The 20,676-nt window shown below is 43.0% G+C and overlaps 1 protein-coding gene across 1 annotated transcript in view; it reads left to right on the top strand.

Moving 5' to 3' along the window:
- Positions 1–20,676, top strand: part of CEP152 (centrosomal protein 152) — a 139,960-nt gene that overhangs the window by 89,886 nt on the left and 29,398 nt on the right. The window contains exons 20-22 of the mRNA XM_030189556.1: positions 5,665–5,796; positions 6,164–6,808; positions 19,500–19,641. Coding sequence (XP_030045416.1) covers positions 5,665–5,796; positions 6,164–6,808; positions 19,500–19,641 — 919 coding nt within the window. The remainder of the gene's footprint in view (positions 1–5,664; positions 5,797–6,163; positions 6,809–19,499; positions 19,642–20,676) is intronic.

Raw genomic sequence — 20,676 nt, 5'->3', positions numbered from 1 at the left:
CATCTTGTTACAGTATGTAACGTGTTGTTCTACACACTAAACATAATATGATTTTAAATGCATTCTTCAAGTTATTTAATTCACTCTGCTCTTATTTTCTCAATATTATTATTTATTTTTATTAATGACATTTTCAATATTAACGTTTTTGTTCAATTAACTTACTATTTCAGCTTGATCCTTGCATCCCCTCCTTCCTTTCCCTTCAGTTTTCCCTCCCTACCCTGCTCTACCTTTTTTTTTTCTTCTCTCTTTTCTCTTCTGCTTCACGCTACTGTTGTTTGTTGTACTTTCTCCTGCCTTGTACGCCACATAGAGCTCGCCTTGGTGTGAATATGTGGGATATAAATGTTCACAATAAATAAATAAATTATGTAAGATATTAGAATAAATTACTGGAATTTTGGAGTTTTCCAAGTCCGTTTAGTAGCGGTTTATGGACTTGTCCTTTAGGAAACCGCCCAACCCCTTTTTAAACTCTGCAAAGCTAACCGCCTTCACCACTTTCTCCGGCAACAAATTCCAGAGTTTAATTACACGTTGGGTGAAGAAACAGACGCTTCACATCCACCTGTTTCACTCCACTCATTATTTTATATACCTCTATCATGTCTCCCCTCAGCCGTCTCTTCTCCAAGCTGAATAGCCCTAGCCTCCTTAATCTTTCTTCATAGGGAAGTCGTCCCATCCCCGCTATCATTTTAGTCGCCCTTCGCTGCACCTTTTCCAATTCTACTATATCTTTCTTGAGATGCGGCGACCAGAATTGAACACAATACTCAAGGTGAGGTCGCACCATGGAGCGATACAACGGCATTATAACATCCTCACACCTGTTTTCCATACCTTTCCTAATAATACCCAACATTCTATTTGCTTTCCTAGCCGCAGCAGCACACTGAGCAGAAGGTTTCAGTGTATTATCGATGACGACACCCAGATCCCATTCTTGGTCCGTAACTCCTAACGTGGAACCTTGCATGACGTAGCTATAATTCGGGTTCTTTTTTCCCACATGCATCACCTTGCACTTGCTCACATTAAACGTCATCTGCCATTTAGCCGCCCAGTCTCGTAAGGTCCTCATGTAATTTTTCACAATCCTGTCGCGATTTAACAACTTTGAATAACTTTGTGTCATCAGCAAATTTAATTACCTCGCTAGTTACTCCCATCTCTAAATCATTTATAAATATATTAAAAAGTAGCGGTCCTAGCACAGACCCCTGAGGAACCCCACTAACTACCCTTCTCCATTGTGAATACTGCCCATTTAACCCCACTCTCTGTTTCCTATCCTTCAACCAGTTTTTAATCCACAATAGGACATTTCCTCCTATCCCATGACCCTCCAATTTCCTCTGTAGCCTGCACAGAGTATTATAGAATATGGCAGATCCATGCCTAATTTAGGTGCAAGGATTTACACCAGGTTTCAGTTGGTGTAAATCTTTGTGTCCAAAATTGGGCGTGGATCCTGCTGCTAAGTCATATTCTATTAATGACACCCAACTCGGTGCGCTGTTTCTAGTTTAGCGCTTAGTGCTTGTTTTTCTGGGTACCCAAGACCTATTATGTCTATTTCAGCTATGATTTTGCCTGTGATGTCTGTGAACTTTTAATTGGTTCATAGTATTTCTGGATACTTTTCTTTTTTTTTTTTATTGGATTAGTATACAAATTATCATTTCAATTTTCTCTAGGTCCAATACGACCATTAGAAGTCTGTGGGGCCCTTTTACTAAGTTACATAGGGCTTCCTTTGCAAAGCGACGGTAAGCCCAACGTGGGCTTACTGCTCGCTAAAAAGGAAGTACTGCTGGGCTACCACAGCAGCCTGGCGGTACTTCCCACCCCCGGCGCACTGTCATATCCAGCGCTACAAAAATATATATATTCCCTGGTTACTGCTGGAGTAGCGCTGGAGCCCTTATCACCACCTCAATGGGTGGTGGTAATGGCTTCCTCGAAATGGCTGTGCGCCAAGTGCTTCACTTGCTGTGGGGCCATTTCTTTAAAAAAAAAAAAACAACCTACCTTTTACTCACTGCAGTAAAAGGGGACCTTGGCGTACGTGAAAAACATGTACCGACGCCCGCACAGGCCCCCTTTTGCCACAGCTTGGTAAAACGGGCCCATAGCTTGCCGAAAAATTCTTACTGCAAGACGTATTAAGACATCTTGTGGTGTTTTCCTGTTTGCACACACTAATCAAGTGCTATTTATTTTTTTGCGAGGGCGTGGCATGAGTGGGGCATGGCAGCATTATCCAGCTAGCATTTTCATGTTACCGTGCACTAACTGGTTAATGCAAGAGCAATTAGTGCCTACTAAATAGTAAGTGGTAAGTGTTCCTGCATTATCTATTTGCAGTTGCCATGTGCTAATGACATCAGCGCATGTTCTGCAAATACAATTTAAAGAAATAGAAGAATACTTATTTTACTGCTTCAGTAAAAATGGGCTTAGTGTATGGGGAAAATCCCATGTTAAGATGTGCTAAGCCCAGCTTTTGCAGTGGTTTAGTAAAAGGGTCACTGTATGACGTAAATTTAAAGCAAGTGATTAAATGAGACACATGAATCAAAAAAATTGAATTAAATTTAGATTTTGAACTTGGAAATTTAAACCTGATTAGTACATTTATAGCATATCCTAAAAATGATTAGAAAGGTAGTACCGTGTTTCCCCGAAAGTAAGACAACCCCCGAAAATAAGACCTAGTAGAGGTTTTCCTGAATTGGTAGATATAAGGCCTCCCCTGAAAGTAAGACCTAGCAAATTTTTGTTTGAAAGCAGGGCCGCTGTGAGCCGGACAAGGCCACCCCCGGGCCGCCCTCCCACCTGAGGTCGCCGGGCCCCCCCCCCCCCCTCCACCCACCCTCCGTCGCTCCCGGAACTAACCTTAAACGCCTCCTTTCACCTTCGCAGCAAGCAGCAGCAGGGCAGACCTCTCCTTCCTTCCGTGCCCCGCCCTCGCGGACGTTACGTCAGGCGAGGGCGGAACACGGAAGGAAGGAGTGGCCTGCCCTGCTGCTGCTTGCTGCGAAGGTGAAAGGAGGCGTTTAAGGTTAGTTCCGGGAGCGACGGAGGGCAGGCGGGCCAACCCCGATCCAAGCCCGATGTTGCCCCGAAAAATAAGACAGTCCCCTGAAAATAAGACCTAGCGCATTTTGGGGGGCAAAAATTAATATAAGACAGTGTCTTATTTTCGGGGAAACACGGTATCACGCTTCATTTATGTAAATTACATACCATCTAATAACTAGAAGAATTTCTGAGTGTTAATACTATTTTGTGATTCTAATTTCAGAAAATAAACTTTAAGGTGGGCAAAAGTCTGCTATGCTTCAGTATCCTAATGTTTGAAGAAGAAGTTTGTGATACTGAGCTTTCTGACAAGTCTATCATGTGCATGGAAATTATTTTTCCCTCTTGAGACACCAGGGAGAACCAACTTTGCATTGAATAAATGGCAAATTTTCAGTGCTATTGTAGCAGGCTCTCAGAATGCTGTTTCCTATGCTATAGCAAGAAGAACATTCTCAGCCCTAGGTCCAGAAAGGTGCCAATCCAATCTGAATAGGAGGTCTTTTCTGAGAGTGTGGCACAATAGTATTGAAGCTTAATCTTTTGGAAGGAAGTACCCTTCCTCCCTGGAGGTGATCCATAAAGTAGTATGTAGAAAAGGAATAGGTAGATTATCCCATCCAGGTGCCCCAAACCCACCTCCCCACTCCCCCCGTTTTTTATTTCTGTTGATGGCTCTCTCATTCTCCCTGTCTCCTCAGCTCGAAACCTTGGGGTCATCTTTGACTCTCCTCTCTCCTTCTCTGATCATATCCAGCAGATCGCCAAGACCTGTCGTTTCTTTCTTTACAACATCCGTAAAATCCGCCCCTTTCTTTCCGAGCACGCTACCAAAACCCTCATCCACACCCTTGTCACCTCTCATTTAGACTACTGCAATCTGCTTCTTGCTGGCCTCCCACTTAGTCACCTCTCCCCTCTCCAATCGGTTCAAAACTCTGCTGCCCGTCTCGTCTTCCGCCAGGGTCGCTTTACTCATACTACCCCTCTCCTCAAGTCACTTCACTGGCTCGCTATCCGTTTTCGTAACCTGTTCAAACTTCTTCTACTAACCTATAAATGTACTCACTCTGCTGCTCCCCAGTATCTCTCCACACTCGTCCTTCCCTACACCCCTTCCCATGCTCTCCGCTCCATGGATAAATCCTTCTTATCTGTTCCATTCTCCACTACTGCCAACTCCAGACTTCGCGCCTTCTGTCTCGCTGCACCCTACGCCTGGAATAAACTTCCTGAGCCCCTACGTCTAGCCCCATCCTTGGCCACCTTTAAATCTAGACTGAAAGCCCACCTCTTTAACATTGCTTTTGACTCGTAACCACTTGTAACCACTCGCCTCCACCTACCCTCCTCTCCTCCTTCCTGTACACATTAATTGATTTGATTTGCTTACTTTATTTTTTGTCTATTAGATTGTAAGCTCTTTGAGCAGGGACTGTCTTTCTTCTATGTTTGTGCAGCGCTGGGTACGCCTTGTAGCGCTATAGAAATGCTAAATAGTAGTAGTAGTAGTCATCATCTGAGACTTGACTTCTGCTCTAGGGGCTGAGAGAGAGGGAGAAGAGAGAGGCACAGGGGTTGCTGTCTGATCCACAGCTGTCCTCTAAGGCACAGAGTGTCCTGGTCATTTTGGAGACCTGATCTGATTCTCTGTCAGAGACAGCTAAACAGTGAAGCTGTAGTCACAAGAGACAAGAGAGTCCCTGTCACAGAAGGGATCTGGTGTGTTGGAAGCAGTGGAGCTGGAGAAGGAGAGGGGAAATACCGGGATAAAATATCCTCCCCAGGTTCTTGTCCATTAACCTGTTCAACAAGGCTAACTATAGCTGTTAGGGAGCACAGAGCAACTTGTACGTTGGGGCATGATCAGATCTTTCCAGAACAACGTTGGCCAGTGTTTCACTTTGATCATGCCCCAACTTACAAGACCCTAAAGCAGCAGAGCAAGTTTCAGCAAAGTGAAATGTTGGGCAACGTTGGAGAGACGACTTGTCAAGCTTCTTGAGCTAAGTACTAACTTTGAAGTTTTTGAATTCTGTGCCGTGTTCAAGTTGCGCAGTAGCGAATACAAGCACTGTACAATGTGTCACTGTTTGGTGCTATTCACATTGAAGGGCTGAGACAAGCCGCATATGGGCAGTTTGATTTAATTTACACAGTCACTCTTTAAAGATGGGAAGGCTTTTTAAGACCATGGTGAAGAGCAGAACATTGTGATCATCTTTAGCTCTGTAGGTCGGCTGATCTGGAGCTCTTTGAGGCTTTGTCCTTCCTTTCATCTACATTCTTGTTGTTTACACATATTTTTGAAATTACAGTGGGTCAAATAATTATTCTTACATCTAATAAAATAAGTCCTATTAACCTTTTAAGCATCTGTAGAGCACTTGATTGTATTTTTAGCCAAAGACACCACTAAATTATTTTATATCAGCCTCAGGAGTAACCGTCAGCCCCATCATATGAGAGGTTTGCTACAATATGTATTATCTGAGTTTTCAGCAAGCTAATGCTTCTTTGTGTTGTTCTAGAAAACCCAACAACTCTACTATAACGAAACTATCTTTCTTCCAGGTAGAAATGGCTGTGAAAAAGGCACGTGCTCGATGGCTTGAAGAGTTAACTAGTCTAGCAGAATATAAAGCTCACCTAAAGTCTGAGCATGAGAATTGGGAAAAGGAAAACAAGCTTAATATAGCTAAACAGGTAGAAGAAAATAAGCTTTTTCTGATGTCTTTTTTCCCTCCAAAAATGTTTTGACATTCTTTTCCAAATTAAAAAAAAAAAATCTAAGTATTGCTTTTTATGTAAACTAAATCCTGTTTACTTCGGTTTTATAAAGTTGGTGACTGTAGCCGATCAGTGCATAGGCTTCCACTATGTACTGATCAGATTTAAATTGGATAATAGTGACGTTTAAGATAACTTCTAACATTTTTGCTTGTTTGCCACATTATTTTAGAAAGAACATACAAGAGTGTTGCAGTAATGTATGTACTGCCAATGGGCTAGGGACTTTTCTTTAGAATTTTTACTCTTTGGCTTTGTGCTGATTTTCTTTTCCTTTCAAAAGATTGCAGCAGCTGAAGAGAAATGGAAGGAAGTGCTTGAAAACTCTGAGAAAGTTATGGCAACTGTAAAACATAGAGAACTGCAAGAGAAGATTTTTACCTTGCAAAAGGAGCTAGAACTCAGAAATGAGGAACTGCCAGCGATTATTAAAGTTGAACTGGCAACTGCCCGAACTCAGTGGATAAAAGAAAAGCATGAAGAAATCTGCAGAATACGAGAACAAAATGAGAAAGATTACCATTTTTTTTTAGATGATCATAGAACAAGAATTAGGGAGGTACTTGCCTCAGCTAAAGAAAATTTTGAAAGGCAAAAAGGTGAATTGCTTACTTGGAAAGAAAATGAAATAAAGGAACACCTGGAGCAAAATCGGAAAGAATGGATGGTTCAAGAAGCCAAGAAACTGCAAAATGAGCAAGAACAGCAAGAGAATGAGATTTTTGCTGAACTTGAGTATATACTAAATGAAATTCACGAGCAACTGGATAAAGGTACATTAAATTTAGGCACATCAGTGCTTAAACTGCCTAATGCATCCTGCAAATTGAGTATCCAGTATCGGGAAAAGTTAAGAATTTGTCTACAAAAAGCTTTTAGAGACATTGTTCGTAAAATTCTAGACAGTACTAAGCAAGAGTACAAAAAGGTAAGACCATTTGTTTAATTTTATAGATTTGTACTATTTAAAAGAACAGAAACTGGGCTTTCATGGAATTTTGCAAAACTGTAAATGCTGTCTTTATTCTTGCCCCTGGTGAAGCATTTTCAATCCAGCAGCTGGAATGACTTTGATAGTATTTTGCCCCTGGTGTTCACTCATGAAATAGCTGGTGCTAGGAAATGGCTTTCTAACTTGCAGATTTTTCTATAGTACTTCATTAATTTATAGTACATTACAAATTTAAGGTATGAATAGTTTAAATTGGATAAATATTTATTGGCATAAATATTGGCAACTGTACTGTTATGTACAAACTCCATAAATGCTTTGGTTGCTTAAAATGTGTTTTAAAAAATGATCATGTGGAGGTTAATTTTATAACAGCATGTAGGTTAAAAGGCAAGGTAGGTGCCTACTTAGATGCTGTTTTATAAAGTCACCTAGAGGGGCATAATCGAAAGGGGCGCCCAAGTTTTCCTGAGGATGTCCTCACAGAACGTCCCGGCGAAGGGGCGGAGAAACCCGTATTATTGAAACAAGATGGGCGTCCATCTTTTATTTCGATAATACGGTCAGGAACGCCCAAATCGCGAAATTTAGGTCGACCTTAGAGATGGTAGTCCCCGATTTTCGGCGATAATGGAAACCAAGGACACCCATCTCAGAAACGACCAAATCCAAGCCATTTGGTTGTGGGAGGAGCCAGCATTCGTAGTGCACTGGTCCCCCTGACATGGCAAGACACCAACCGGGCTCCCTAGGGGGCACTGCAGTGGACTTGAGAAATTGCTCCCAGGTGCATAGCTCCCTTACCTTGTGTGCTGAGCCCCCCAAAACCCACTCCCCACAACTGTACACCACTACCATAGCCCTTATGGGTGAAGGGGGGCACCTACATGTGGGTACAGTGGGTTTTGAAGGGCTCACATTTACCACCACAAGTGTAACAGGTAGGGAGGGGGGTGGACCTGGCTTCGCCTGCCTGAAGTGCACTGCACCCACTAAAACTGCTCCAGGGACCTGCATACTGCTGTCACGGAGCTGGGAATGATATTTGAGGCTGGCATAGAGGCTGGAAAAATATTTTTAAACATTTTTTTTGAGGGTGGGAGGGGGTTGGTGACCACTGGGGGCGGAGTAAGGGGAGGTCATCCCCGATTCCCTCCGGTGGTCATCTGGTCATTTAGGGCACATTTTTGTGCCTTGGTCGTAAGAAAAAAAAAGACCAGGCAAAGTCGTCCAAGTGTTCATCAGGGACACCCTTCTTTTTTCCATTATGGGTCGAGGACGCCCATGTGTTATGCACACCCCAGTCCCGCCTTCGTTATGCTCCGACATGCCCCCATGAACTTTGGTCATCCCCGTGACTGAAAGCAGTTGAGGACGCCCAAAATCGGCTTTCGATTATGCCAATTTGGGCGACCCTGTGAGAAGGACGCCCATCTTGCGATTTGTGTAGAAAGATGGGCGCCCTTCTCTTTCGAACATAAGCCTGCTAGTCAGTTATGAATCTTTATAAAATACTGGCATACATGGCAGAAATTGCATCTTAAATGCAGGTGTGGACGTTTCTGTGTGAGAGCAGGTGCAAATGTTCATGCATGCAGTTTGCAAGTATGCACATCAGTTAAAATATTTTATAGTTAATGTGCATACCTTCAAGCTCTACCAATGCTATGCCCAGACTGCACCCCTGCCAAATTATGCACCTTCTTGATAAGGCACATATGTTTGTTAGTACAGTGCACTCAATTTAAGTGCACGTCGGATAAGCGCATGCTCTGTTTAACTGCATGCCGTACTTCAGTCCCGTTTTTGGCACCATCAGTTTTTATGGGGACAAACTTTGGTTTAGCACACCACTGATAAGTGCAAGATTCGCTTATATGCAGGAAAGACTCTGCATAAGTGCATGCACGGAATAGGGAAGCCGATTGGCGCGTGACAACCAATGAGAATTCAAATTTACCGCCCCTTTAACTGCCACAGGCAGAATAAGCGAAAGATTGTTGTTAGTACACTGGAGTCGTCATCGTCGCGTAACTCTAAGACTTTAACACTAGCTGAACGAATAGAAGTTCTTAAAAAATTAGAAAACAAACAAAGTCAAGCATCTATTGCTAAAGAATAAGGTGTCAATCCCAGTCAAATTTCACATATCTTGAAGCAGAAAGAACAGCTTCTGGAAGACTGGCAAAACAATACAAATCCACACCGGAAACAAAAATGGGCGGGAAAAGCTGAAGAGGTAGAAGATGCTCTTCTTCGGTGGTTTTCTCAAGTCAGGAGCAGACAGTTTCCTGTCAGTGGTTCACTGCTTATGGAGAAAGCTAATCAGCTAGCTGAAAGTGTTGAACTAACTGAATTCAAAGCCATTGTTGGATGGTTGGAAAGATGGAAGGAGAGGAATAACATAAAATTCAAGAAACAGCATGGTGAAAAACAAGACGCTGATGACTTTGGTTCTGAAAATTGGATTGTTTCAGTTCTTCCTACCATCTTGAATGAGTTTGCACCTTGTGACATTTTCAATGCTGAAGAAAACGGTCTCTACTGGCGAGCGATTCCTGATGGAACACTTGCATTCAAACAAGCCGAAACTACAGGAGGTAAAACGTCGAAGGACCGACTGACGATCCTCCTTTGCTGCAATATGGATGGGAGTGAGAAGCTGGAACCACTCGTCATTGGAAAGAGCAAACAGCCCCGTTGCTTCAAGAATGTTAAGCAACTTCCTGTGTCATACGAGGCTAACGCAAATTCATGGATGACTGGGGAAACTTTGGAAGCAGTGGCTAAAGAAGTGTCAGATTTTGTTGCTTTGTGATAATTGTGCTGCACACAGTGATGATGTCAGGCTGTCTAACGACAAGGTGGTCTTTCTGCCACCAAACACTACCTCTCTGATTCAGCCTATGGATCAGGGCATAATAGCCAATTTCAAAAGCATTATCAGACTCTTGTGCTACGTCGTCTGATGAACGTTATGGATGACCAGACTGGCAAGGATAAACGTGCTGTTGAACTGGCTCGTAATCTATCACTGTTGGATTCCCTACATATGCAGAAAGAAGCCTGGAATCATGTTACACAGGTAACCATTGTGAACTGCTACAAGCGGGCAAGCTTTGTTAGGGATGTGGAGAGGGATGAGACAGATGCAGCTGTTGCAAACGCGTCAGATGAACAGGCTATTGACATCCCAGCCAGTGTTACTGAAGAGGAGTTTCATCACTACGTAGCTGTTGATTACGATCTACAAACAGCTGACGACAGCACTGATGTTGAGATATGCGCCTACACGCAGGAACGGCTGATGATGAAATAGATGATGAAATGAGCAACGAGGCACATGCTGACGAAATTCAACAACCTCCTGTCACTTTTGCAAGAGCGCTGGAGAGTCTCAACACCGTGCGGGCCTATCTGGAGGCCACTGGATGTCAGTGCTGTGACAGTTTTTACCGTCTGGCAGACGTAGTCTATGGAACTCACAGACACAAGAGTGTACAGAGGACTATGACTGATTACTTCAAGTAAGCCTAACGTCAGTTAACGGAGACTGTATACTGTACGTATAATAAACAGTATTGTATCAGATGTCAAGCTTCTTTGGGTCACAACAGTTAAGTGAATGCTCCGGTTAACTGCATGTATTTTTTTGGTCTGTATTTATAAAAGTCCCTTTGCATATATATGTGACCAGATATGCACAAAGAAAACTTATTATAAAACTAGTAAAAAAGGCCCGTTTCCGAAACCAATGAAACGGGCACTAGCATGTGGGTTTTTTTTTTGTGTGTATGTGTCAGAGTTATATTGTGTGTGTGTGTGTGAGGGTGGGGTGTGTGTGCAGGTTGTTGATGTGTGTCTTTTTTTTGTTTTGTTTTGTTTTTTTGATTGGGGGGTTGGGGGATGTGCTGTGCTATGCTGGCAAAGTGGGATGGATTGGTGTGTGGCTTTGAGGGTGTGTGTCGTATTGTGTGTGTGTGGTTTTGTCTGTCAAGGAAGTTTGTGGAGGGGGGTCTTTCTGTTGGTGAAATGTAAATGTGGTTGTAGGGGGGTCAGCCTTTGCTGAGTGGTGGATTGTTTTTTCCGTTTTTTTTTTTTTTTTTGTGTTGTGCTGAGGCAGCAGTGTTGTTTTAGATGGGCGGAAGGTAGAGGAGCACGTTCTTGGTCTGTCGGTATTTTTTGGCCGTTTCAGGGCTGCTGTAGGGGAACACTGGAAGAGAAATGTGCTGTGGGAAGCAGCGCCGTCTTTTTCCGTTGGGCTGGGGTTCTGGGCATCCTGGAGGTGAGAGACTGCTTGCCTGAGGATGGGGATGGTTGTTTTAAGTTGGCGGAAGGGAGAGGAGCACGGTCTCGGGCCATCGGGTGGTGATCCGGTATGTTCGGTCCATTTCAGGCTGGCTGCAGGGGAATGCTGGAACATGCGCTGCGGGAAGCTGCGCCGTCTTTTCCCGGGTGCTCGGGGAATCCCCGAGGTGGGAGACGGCTTGCCTGAGGCTGGGGATGGTTGGGCACAGCCGCTTTGGCAAAAGGAGAAGAGGAAGGGGGTGGGGAGTTACCTGTAGCTGCGTGAGAAAACGGGTATTCTTTGTTTTGTATTATTAGTTTGCATTTCTGTTGAAGAAAGAGTGGATGCCTTTTGAATGATGGAGGTGGTGCGTCGGTGTGCGGTTGTTTCGTTAGTTTGGCAGCCAGTCTCCAGCGATTCCTAGGCAGGGAAGGAGTAGGGAAACATGCTCTGCATGTTTCCCTACTCCTCCCCCTTCCTTGGTCGCTGTTTGCTGCTGGCTGGGTCGCGGGTAATCCTTCCAGCTGGGCCGCAGCTTGTCCTGTTCGCCCACGTCCCAGATGGTGACGGGCACGTTGTTTTCCGGCTCCTCTGACTCCATGTCAAGCGATCCCAAATATAGCCTTTGCTATGGGCCCTCTAGAACTCTTCTGTACTGGCATTAGGCATTTAAAAATTTCTCCCCCCCCCCCCCCCCCCCCCCCCGGTCTATTTTTGCACATACCCACAGCAGGAATATTCTTCTCTCGTTCCAGCAGTGGTTCTGTGCTCTCCGTGCTGCACAGATAATGAGCCATTCTGTTGGGGAATGCTCCTCCCTTACTGTCACGTAGTTTCCTCTGATTGGTCCGTCTTACGTTGCCTAGTGTTGCCTGGGAACGGTGTTGTGATGGTCCTTTGTGTTTCAGAATGTTGAGGGTGTTTTTTCTGATTGGTCCGTCATGCGAGGGTGGGGCAGAGAGACATGGTCAGTGTTGTGGCTTCACCACCATGAATCCATGAACCCTTCAGGGAGTGACTGAGTGACTTCAGAACGTTGTCTTCAGAACGTTGAGGGTGAGTTTTATTATAGTAGATTAGCCTCTAAGGAGGTAATTTTGTAAAGGACTTTTCATATGTGAATGCCTTTTGTAGAATTACCCCCCAGTGTTTGGGTATTTTTATCCTAAAGGTTTCTGGTCTTCCAAACTTTGGCTTGACTTGAACAGATTCATGGTACTTCCATTTCTTAACAGTGTTTTTCTAAAAGTTTAAATTGCTAGGTGGAAATGTTTAGACACCTTTTTTTGTAGACTTTCCTCGCTTTACAAGAGTGAATTACATTCATTTTCACAAGCTCAGACAGCTGCTTAGAGGAGCCCATGATTGCTGACAGAATAACACTCACAACCTGACAGGTTAGAAGTGTCGGAGTATTTGTTCAGCAACATACAATGGAGAGGGTCAGAGTACACAGTACAAGTAGTCCAGAAAAAAGTACAAAGGGTTCTCAAGAATGGAATAAGTGTGCTTTATTAATGACCTGACATGGGCCGTATTTTGGTGTAAACTAACACCTGCCTCAGGGGTCAATTCAACCAAGCAACACTCAATATATAGGTTGTTGCTCCAACAGTAATAGCTCTGCAAAGTGAAAGTCCACTCTGAAGATGGGAGAATAAGTTCCTGGTGGTGAACAAACCGCCCAAACAAATGCGCCAAACACTGGATTTTCACTGTGCGGAGCTATTACTTTTTGAGCAACAACTTTATTTATTTATGCATTCTTGTATCCCACTATTATCCAAAAACAAGTTTCGGTTCAAAGTGACTTACAATTCATGTTCTGGTTTAGATTATAATAATTGGAGGAAGTTGTGGTATTGATTTACATTTAGGAGGTGATTAACAGTTAAGAAATGACTAGAAGTGGGGGTTTACAGATAGGGAGCAGAAGAAAGTTCTTGTATGGTGTAGTACTTAGTTGTAGAAGAGGTAGGTTTTCAATTCTTTTCTGAACTGGAGATAGTTGGTGATTCTTTTTGTTATTCTCGGTATTGAGTTCCACCATTTGGATCCTAGGTAACTAAATCCAATCATATGGTTTTGTAGATTATATTTCTGCAGTTGGGTAGGTGTAGAAGCAGGTACCCTCTGGTTTCTGGGCTTGCGTTTCTTGGTGATAATTCGATTAGCATATATTTGGGCGACATGCCAAATAGTATTTTGTAAACGATTGTGCTCACTTTGAAGATTATTCTGGCCTTGATTGGTAGCCAGTGTAGTATTTCAAGCAGTGGAGTGGCTCTTTCAAATTTTGATATCTTGAAAACTACCATATTCTGGATGGTTTCTAGAGATTTTAGTGTGTTCTTCTTGCACACTATGTATGCTGCATTGCATTAGTCTAATTGTGATAATATTAACGATTGTACTATAATCTGGAATGATTGTCTTGGAAAATAAGTCTCTGATCCTACTCAGTTTCCATAGTGTTCTGAAGTGTTTTGTTGTTAATGCTGCTATTTGGTTGTCCAGTGTTAGATGTTTGTCAATGATAATTCCCAGTGTTTTTAGCTGTGTTTCAATTTTATATGTTTGATGGTTGATTGTAATGTTTTGGTATGATGTGGAATTGTACGGACTTGATAGGGACAAAACTAAATTCATGGTTCTATTTAGTTTGAGTTTGCACATTTCAGCCCAGTTTTCCATAAGGTCCTGGCCTGTTTTGGCTTTGTCCATTATTTCTGTAACACTGCTTTTGAATGTTATGTAAATAGTGACATCATCTGCGTATATGTATGGATTGAAGCCCATTAGTTCCAGTTTTTTTCGTAGTGCATCCATCATTACATTGAACAATATTGGAGAGCCCTTTGGTACACCACACATGGCGATCCAAAAATGCTGATAGCTGGTTGGACATCTTCGCTATGTAGGATCTAGTCTTTAAGAAGCCATCGAACCACGTAGCCACTGTCCCACTGATTCCCATGTAATCGTGAAGGGCCATTAATGTTCATGATCTACTAGGTCAAACACACTTGACATGTCTAATTGTAGCAATAGTATGCTCTGACCTTGGCTCATTAAGCTCCCGAACTTCGTTATCAGGGTTGTTATGATCATTTTGGTATTGTGTTGTGGTCTGAATCTTGATTGGGATTTATGAAGGATTGTGAATTTTATCATGTATTCCATTTGTTGTTGTGATACCAGGCCTTCCATTGTTTTGGTTAGCAGTGGTATTGAGGCCACTGGTCTGTAGTTTGTGATATCGCTGATTTTGCTAGTTGCATTCTTGGGGATTGGAGTGAGTATGATTTCCCCTTTCGGAATTGTCCTTTTGCGAACATGTATGTATTGTGTTTGGTGATGCATTCGATGAAACATTCTGGCGGGTTTTTCCATCATATAGTTGGGGCATTTGTCTAGTATGCATTTTGCATGTGCATATTTTGTCAGTGCTTCCTTCACTGTGTTTGTGTTAGGTGGTTCGAATGCGAACTAGATTCTGTCTGCCATGGTTTGGACATTGTTGGTTTCGCATTCTTGGAGGAAGTCAGTAATGGATGTCTGAGGTGTCATGAGCTTGGTTCTTGTATTTCCTATTTTTTTGTTCACAATAACAACTGGAAAATTAGCGGAAAAAACACAATAGATTGTGAGATATGAATATTAATCTATGAGGTGGAGAGGACCTCAGACTTGTGACAATTTCTGATCAATAAGATCATATCAATATGGTCACCTTAATGTAATCACTGATCCTTTACCACCAACCTCCTCCTATATGTTTCACTTACGCGCTTCTAGCATCTAATATCAATAAATGCCATATGTCACAGTTAAATGACAAAAACCACAGCTACTTAGCTTGTTTGCTGCTTTAATTACGGGCCTCCCCAATGGTCCCGTTTCGCCAACTGGGGCTTCATCAGGGAAAGAGGACCCAGCAATACCAAACTGTGGTACAAACCCAACAAGCTGTTTGTGCCATAAAGGAAACGCTCCCAAAGCTTTTTTGCTATTTTTATTGTTCAAAATACTGTGCAAGCTCGTTTGCATTAGGTGGTGTTTCATTTGCTGCTAATACGTCCTGGGTGTTCAGTAGATTGTTCATGATTTAGAATATTTTTTTTTTTATATTACTCTGTTCTGGGGTTTGCATATGTGTTGTAGTGTTCTTCTTTAGCTTTCAGTATACTGTGTTTATGTTCTTATAGCTCTCCTCCATATGTCTTTATTTAGTTGTGTTTTGTTTTTGGTCCATGTTCTTTCAAGTTTCCTACATAGTTTTTTCATAGTTAGTAGTTCATTGTTGAACCAGGTTCTTGGTTATTTCTTGCTATTTTGTTCAGTATATTTTCGCTTGTTTCATCCCAGTGTTTCATGAAGTGTGTGTCATTTGTTGCTAGGTAGTTGTGCTTGTTCCTCACTGTTTCCCAGAGAGTGTGGTTATCCACTTTCCCTCTGATTGTATATTTGTGTGGTGGTGTTGGTGTTTTATTATTTCCATTCTCTTTCCATTTTAGTGTGAAGTTGAGCTTGTTGTGGTCTAACCATACCACCTCTTCCCAGTTGTGGTTTTCTAGTGAGCGATTGTTGTTTGCTAAGAACCTGTGTGCTAGTATGTCCAAGAGGTGGCCTTTTGTGTAGGATGAGGTCCCTTGTGCTGCTGTGAAATTCCATTGGTCTAGAAAGTTTATTAGTGCTGTTGTGTTGGTGTCGTTCTGTTTATCTAGGTGCAGATGTCACCTATTAATATTGCATTTTGTTGGTGTGTGCAGGTATTTGAAACAAAGTCCTGGAAATCTTCTTGTGCGTTAATCCAGTTGCCTGGGGGTCGGTAGAACAGTATGATGCTTAGTTGACCTGCTAGTGTTATGTATTGAGGAGTCCTTTTACAGAGCAGCGGTAAGCCCAATGCGGGCTTACCACTCACTCTTCTGGGACTACCGCCAGTCCAACGTGGCTGCCAGCTATAGTCCCACCCAAGCATGTGCCATTTCCGGGGGAAAAATAAAATCCCTGGAAATGGCTTGTGCGGCAGTAACGTGGCAGTAACCCGGCATCGCTGCGCACTGCACGGTTACTGCCGGGTTAGTGCGGGAGCCCTTATTGCCACCTCACTGGGTTGGTGGTTAGGGCTCCCTGTCTTGTGACCACATGGTAAGAGTTCTCTTACCACATGGCCATGTGTGTCTGGGGGCTTTTTACCCACTGCGGCGAAAAGCGCCCTGGCATGGGAAACGACCCTACGTCTAGCCCATGGCTGTTTTTTTCCACAGCTTGGTAAAAGGACCCCTGAATGTTGCTTGGTTGAAATGACCCCTGAGGCAGGTGTTAGTTTACGCTGAAACAAGGCCCGTGTTAGGCCATTAATAAAGTACACTTGCTCCATTCTTGAGAGCCCTTTGTGCTTTTTTCTGGAGTATTTGTTCATCCATGGAACTGTATTCACCGGACTAATTGCAGATCTGATGAGTCAATAAATGTTTTGGGCCTTTACAGTAACTTTAAGAAAGTAACAGTGAATCAGTTGAAAGGATATCCAAACATTTGTGTCTTCCAGATTCACTTTTATTATTTTTAACTGCTCAGCCCAAAGTATGGCCTCAGGAATGTCTATGTAATATATGTTCTCCGAGGACAAGCAGGCTGCTTGTTCTCACTGATGGGTGGCGTCCACGGCAGCCCCTCCAATCGGAACACTTTTCTAGCAAAGTCCTTTGCTAGTCCTCGCGTGCCGATGCGCACCGCGCATGCGTGGCCGTCTTCCCACCCGAACCGGCTCGTGCCGGCCAGTCTTCTTTTGTCCGCGCTCGGTACGGTCGTGTTTCGCCGTTCGCGCCCCGAAAGTTGACCTCGCGCGTAGTTTTTGACTTCGCCAAAAAAAAAAAAAAAAAGGTGTTCGGAAGGAGACCTTTTCGGTCTGTTCCCCTTCCGGTATCTCTAGTTTTGCCCCGGTAAGTTTTCTTTCGTCGTCTGGGTAGGCCCTATTTAGGCCTCGGTTCGAAGTTTTTCTTCCCCCTGTTTTGTGGTGCCATTTTCGCCATTTCGAGTTTTGATCTCGCCGGCGCGATTTTTCCGCCCATGACATCGAAGTCTCCCAGCGGCTTCAAGAAGTGCGCCCGGGTAATCTCGCTCACTGACAGGCACCAAATTTCATCATAACAGAGTAGTCCTCCGCACTCACCCTAAGTTCTTGCCAAAGGTTGTGTCGGAGTTCCATCTGAACCAGTCAATTGTCTTGCCAACATTCTTTCCCCGTCCTCATTCCTGCCCTGCTGAACGTCAGCTGCACACAGTGGACTGCAAGAGAGCATTGGCCTTCTATCTGGAGCGGACACAGCCCAACAGACAGTCCGCCCAATTGTTTGTTTCTTTTGATCCCAACAGGAGGGGAGTGGCTGTGGGAAAACGCACCATATCCAATTGGCTAGCAGATTGCATTTCCTTCACTTACGCCCAGGCTGGGCTGGCTCTTGAGGGTCATGTCACGGCTCATAAGGTTAGAGCCATGGCAGCGTCGGTAGCCCACTTGAAGTCAGCCACTATTGAAGAGATTTGCAAAGCTGTGACGTGGTCATCTGTCCACACATTCACATCTCATTACTGCCTGCAGCAGGATACCTGACGCGACAGTCGGTTCGGGCAGTCAGTGCTTCAGAATCTGTTCGGGGTTTAAAATCCAACTCCACCCCCCTAGGCCCATGTTTGTTCTGTTCCAGGCTGCACTCTCAGTTAGTTGGTAAATTTTTTAGGTGAATCTCAGTTATGTCCTCGCCGTTGCGAGGCCCAATTGACCATGGTTGTTGTTTTGAGTGAGCCTGGGGGCTAGGGATACCCCATCAGTGAGAACAAGCAGCCTGCTTGTCCTCGGAGAAAGCGAATGCTACATACCTGTAGAAGGTATTCTCCGAGGACAGCAGGCTGATTGTTCTCGCAAACCCGCCCGCCTCCCCTTTGGAGTTGTGTCTTCCCTTCTCTTGTCTTGCTACATATGAGACTGGCCGGTACGAGCCGGTTCGGGCGGGAAGATGGCCGCGCATGCGCGGTGCGCATCGGCGCGCGAGGACTAGCAAAGGACTTTGCTAGAAAAGTGTTCCAATTGGAGGGGCTGCCGTGGACGTCACCCATCAGTGAGAACAATCAGCCTGCTGTCCTCGGAGAATACCTTCTACAGGTATGTAGCATTCGCTTAAAAAGTAGGTGTTTGCTTTCTGTGTATGTGCTTTTTATGCATGTATGATATAATGCAGTTTCATTAAAGCCAATTTCCAAATGTAAAACAGGCTCTACATTAAGGGGAAATGCTTTATAGACTTACTGCCATAAGTAATAACCTCTTCTAAAATTGATTCCTATTCGCATATGCCTATTCACACTTATAACTCTGCTTTTTGTGTGTTTGAGTAATGCCTACATTTTCTAAAATTAACTGCAAAAAATTTAAAAAGCACTGCAAATCTTTCCAAATATATAGGTATTAAGCATAGAAGGGCTCCCATAAGCTATGGAAAAGATGAGGAATTGGAAACTTTGAACATAACATGAGATAAAACCACAAGATCATCCATTCTGTTCATTTTCTCTTCCTGCTGTATACGTAAGACCTTTGAAGTCAGAATGATTAAATATTTAGACACCCACCAGACAGGACTTAACAAAGATCTGGGTTTTCTAGCCCATTATAATCCATAAAATTGTACTGCTTTGTCACCCTCCTATCTCCATGCATATCTTCTTGTCCCTCATCCACCCGACTCTTCCTGTCTCTCACCTATCCACCCTCATCCTGTTAGACTGTCACTGAAATGCTTTGATGTTTCACTTATATATACTGTCATCTCCCAACATTTGCTTATTTCCGATCTGACGAAGAAGGGCAACCTTCGAAAGCTAATCAAGAAATGTATTAAGTTATGTCCAATAAAAAAGGTATCATCTTATTTTCTTTTTCATGTTTTATTTCTGTTGATTACCTTTAAAAGTGGACTGACACGGCTACCACACCTCTCTGCTGTATACAACAAATTGCTCGATCTCCATGCTTTATATCCTCATAGCTAAGTGTGCTTTTCAACTCTCTCATGCTGTATTCAATTCTTATTTTACCATTGCCTCTACCACCTCCATTTGGAGTCTGCTCAAGTATCCCTCACTCTTTCTGTTAAAGAGTTAAAATAAGGAAATGAGCCTCATACCATGACCTTCTGCTTAAGAATCTTTTCTTTTCCTCAGAAATATGGTAGCCTTTAGTGCATTCCTTATTTCATTACACAGTTCTGATGCAAATGTTTATTTTAATGGGAAGTGTGTGCCTTGAGCAGTTAACTTTGGGGACTTTTTTTTTTTTACATTTAAGTGTTACTTGTATTATGTGAATTGCAGCAAAACAAGGAAAATATGATTGGACCTTTAAAAAATGATGATGTTTGTCCTGAGCAAAACTGGTCTGGAACAAATGGAGAGCTCAAAAGAATTCAAGTCAAAGGACAACAGAAGGAAAAAACATTGAGGACTTTCAATAATGGTATCTTTGCTTGGCATTTTACTTACTGCATTTCACAATTTTTTTGGGACTTAGGAGGTTACAGTCTAAGTACTTTAATATTGCGAACCTACTAAAATTGGATGAGGGACAATGGCAGTTAAAGTGCAGCTTTTAACTTGCATGGATAAGCTTAAGTCTAGCATCTGCAGAACTTATGATGGAGCTTAAGACTGGAATTTGATATTTCAGACCACACTTTATCCCATTAAAAGTTTTTATTTATTTATTTATTTACTGCCTTTTTGAAAGAATTCACTCAAGGCGGTGTACAGTAAGAATAAATCAAACATAAGCAATAGACACAGCAGTAAAAATATTCAAATAATACAAAGTATGGCATAGTATACTACTTACAATGTCAACACAATACGTAATAGAACATTTTAATTGACAGCGAAGTATATAAGCAAAGGTGGAACATATAGATAGGTAAGAGAGTATGAGGAGCTGGAAAATAAGGTGACTAATTTAAAGAACGTTGCACATGAGGTCAGAGAGATGATTAAATGTTATCATCTAGGGTAGGAGTGGATAAGCATGTCCTGCTTCAGTATGTGCAGCCTGTGTCACTCCTTGTGCGTATGTATGAAACTAAGAAGTTAGTTACTTCTTCCATTAAAGGCCTGGTTGAAGAGCCAAGCTTTCACCTGCTTCCTGAAGTAGTCAAGCGGAGCCTTTTAGGGAATGCATTCCAGAGTGTGGGGGCTACTCCGGATAAGGCTCGCTTACAGGTATCACATTGTATAGTGTCTTTTGGAGAGGGTGTGGTTAGGGATACCCCTTGGGAGGACCTTAGTGTCCTTGAAGGTGTGTAGAGAGTCATCTTGTTCTTCAAAATTTGGGGTCATTTCCTTTAAGGGCCTTGAAGATCAGACATAAGTGTTTTAAATTTAACCCTGTATTGTAGTGGTAGCCAATGAAGTTTTTGCAAAAATGGTGTAATGTGGTCATGTCTCTTGCAACCTTCTATTAGTCTTGCTGCATCATTCTGAATCATTTGGAGCTGGTGCAGAC

This window comes from Microcaecilia unicolor, chromosome 1 (assembly GCF_901765095.1).
Source record: "Microcaecilia unicolor chromosome 1, aMicUni1.1, whole genome shotgun sequence".
Lineage (NCBI taxonomy): Eukaryota > Metazoa > Chordata > Amphibia > Gymnophiona > Siphonopidae > Microcaecilia > Microcaecilia unicolor.
The sequence above is the reverse complement of the archived record's forward strand: the minus strand, read 5'-3'. Positions and strand labels throughout refer to the sequence as shown.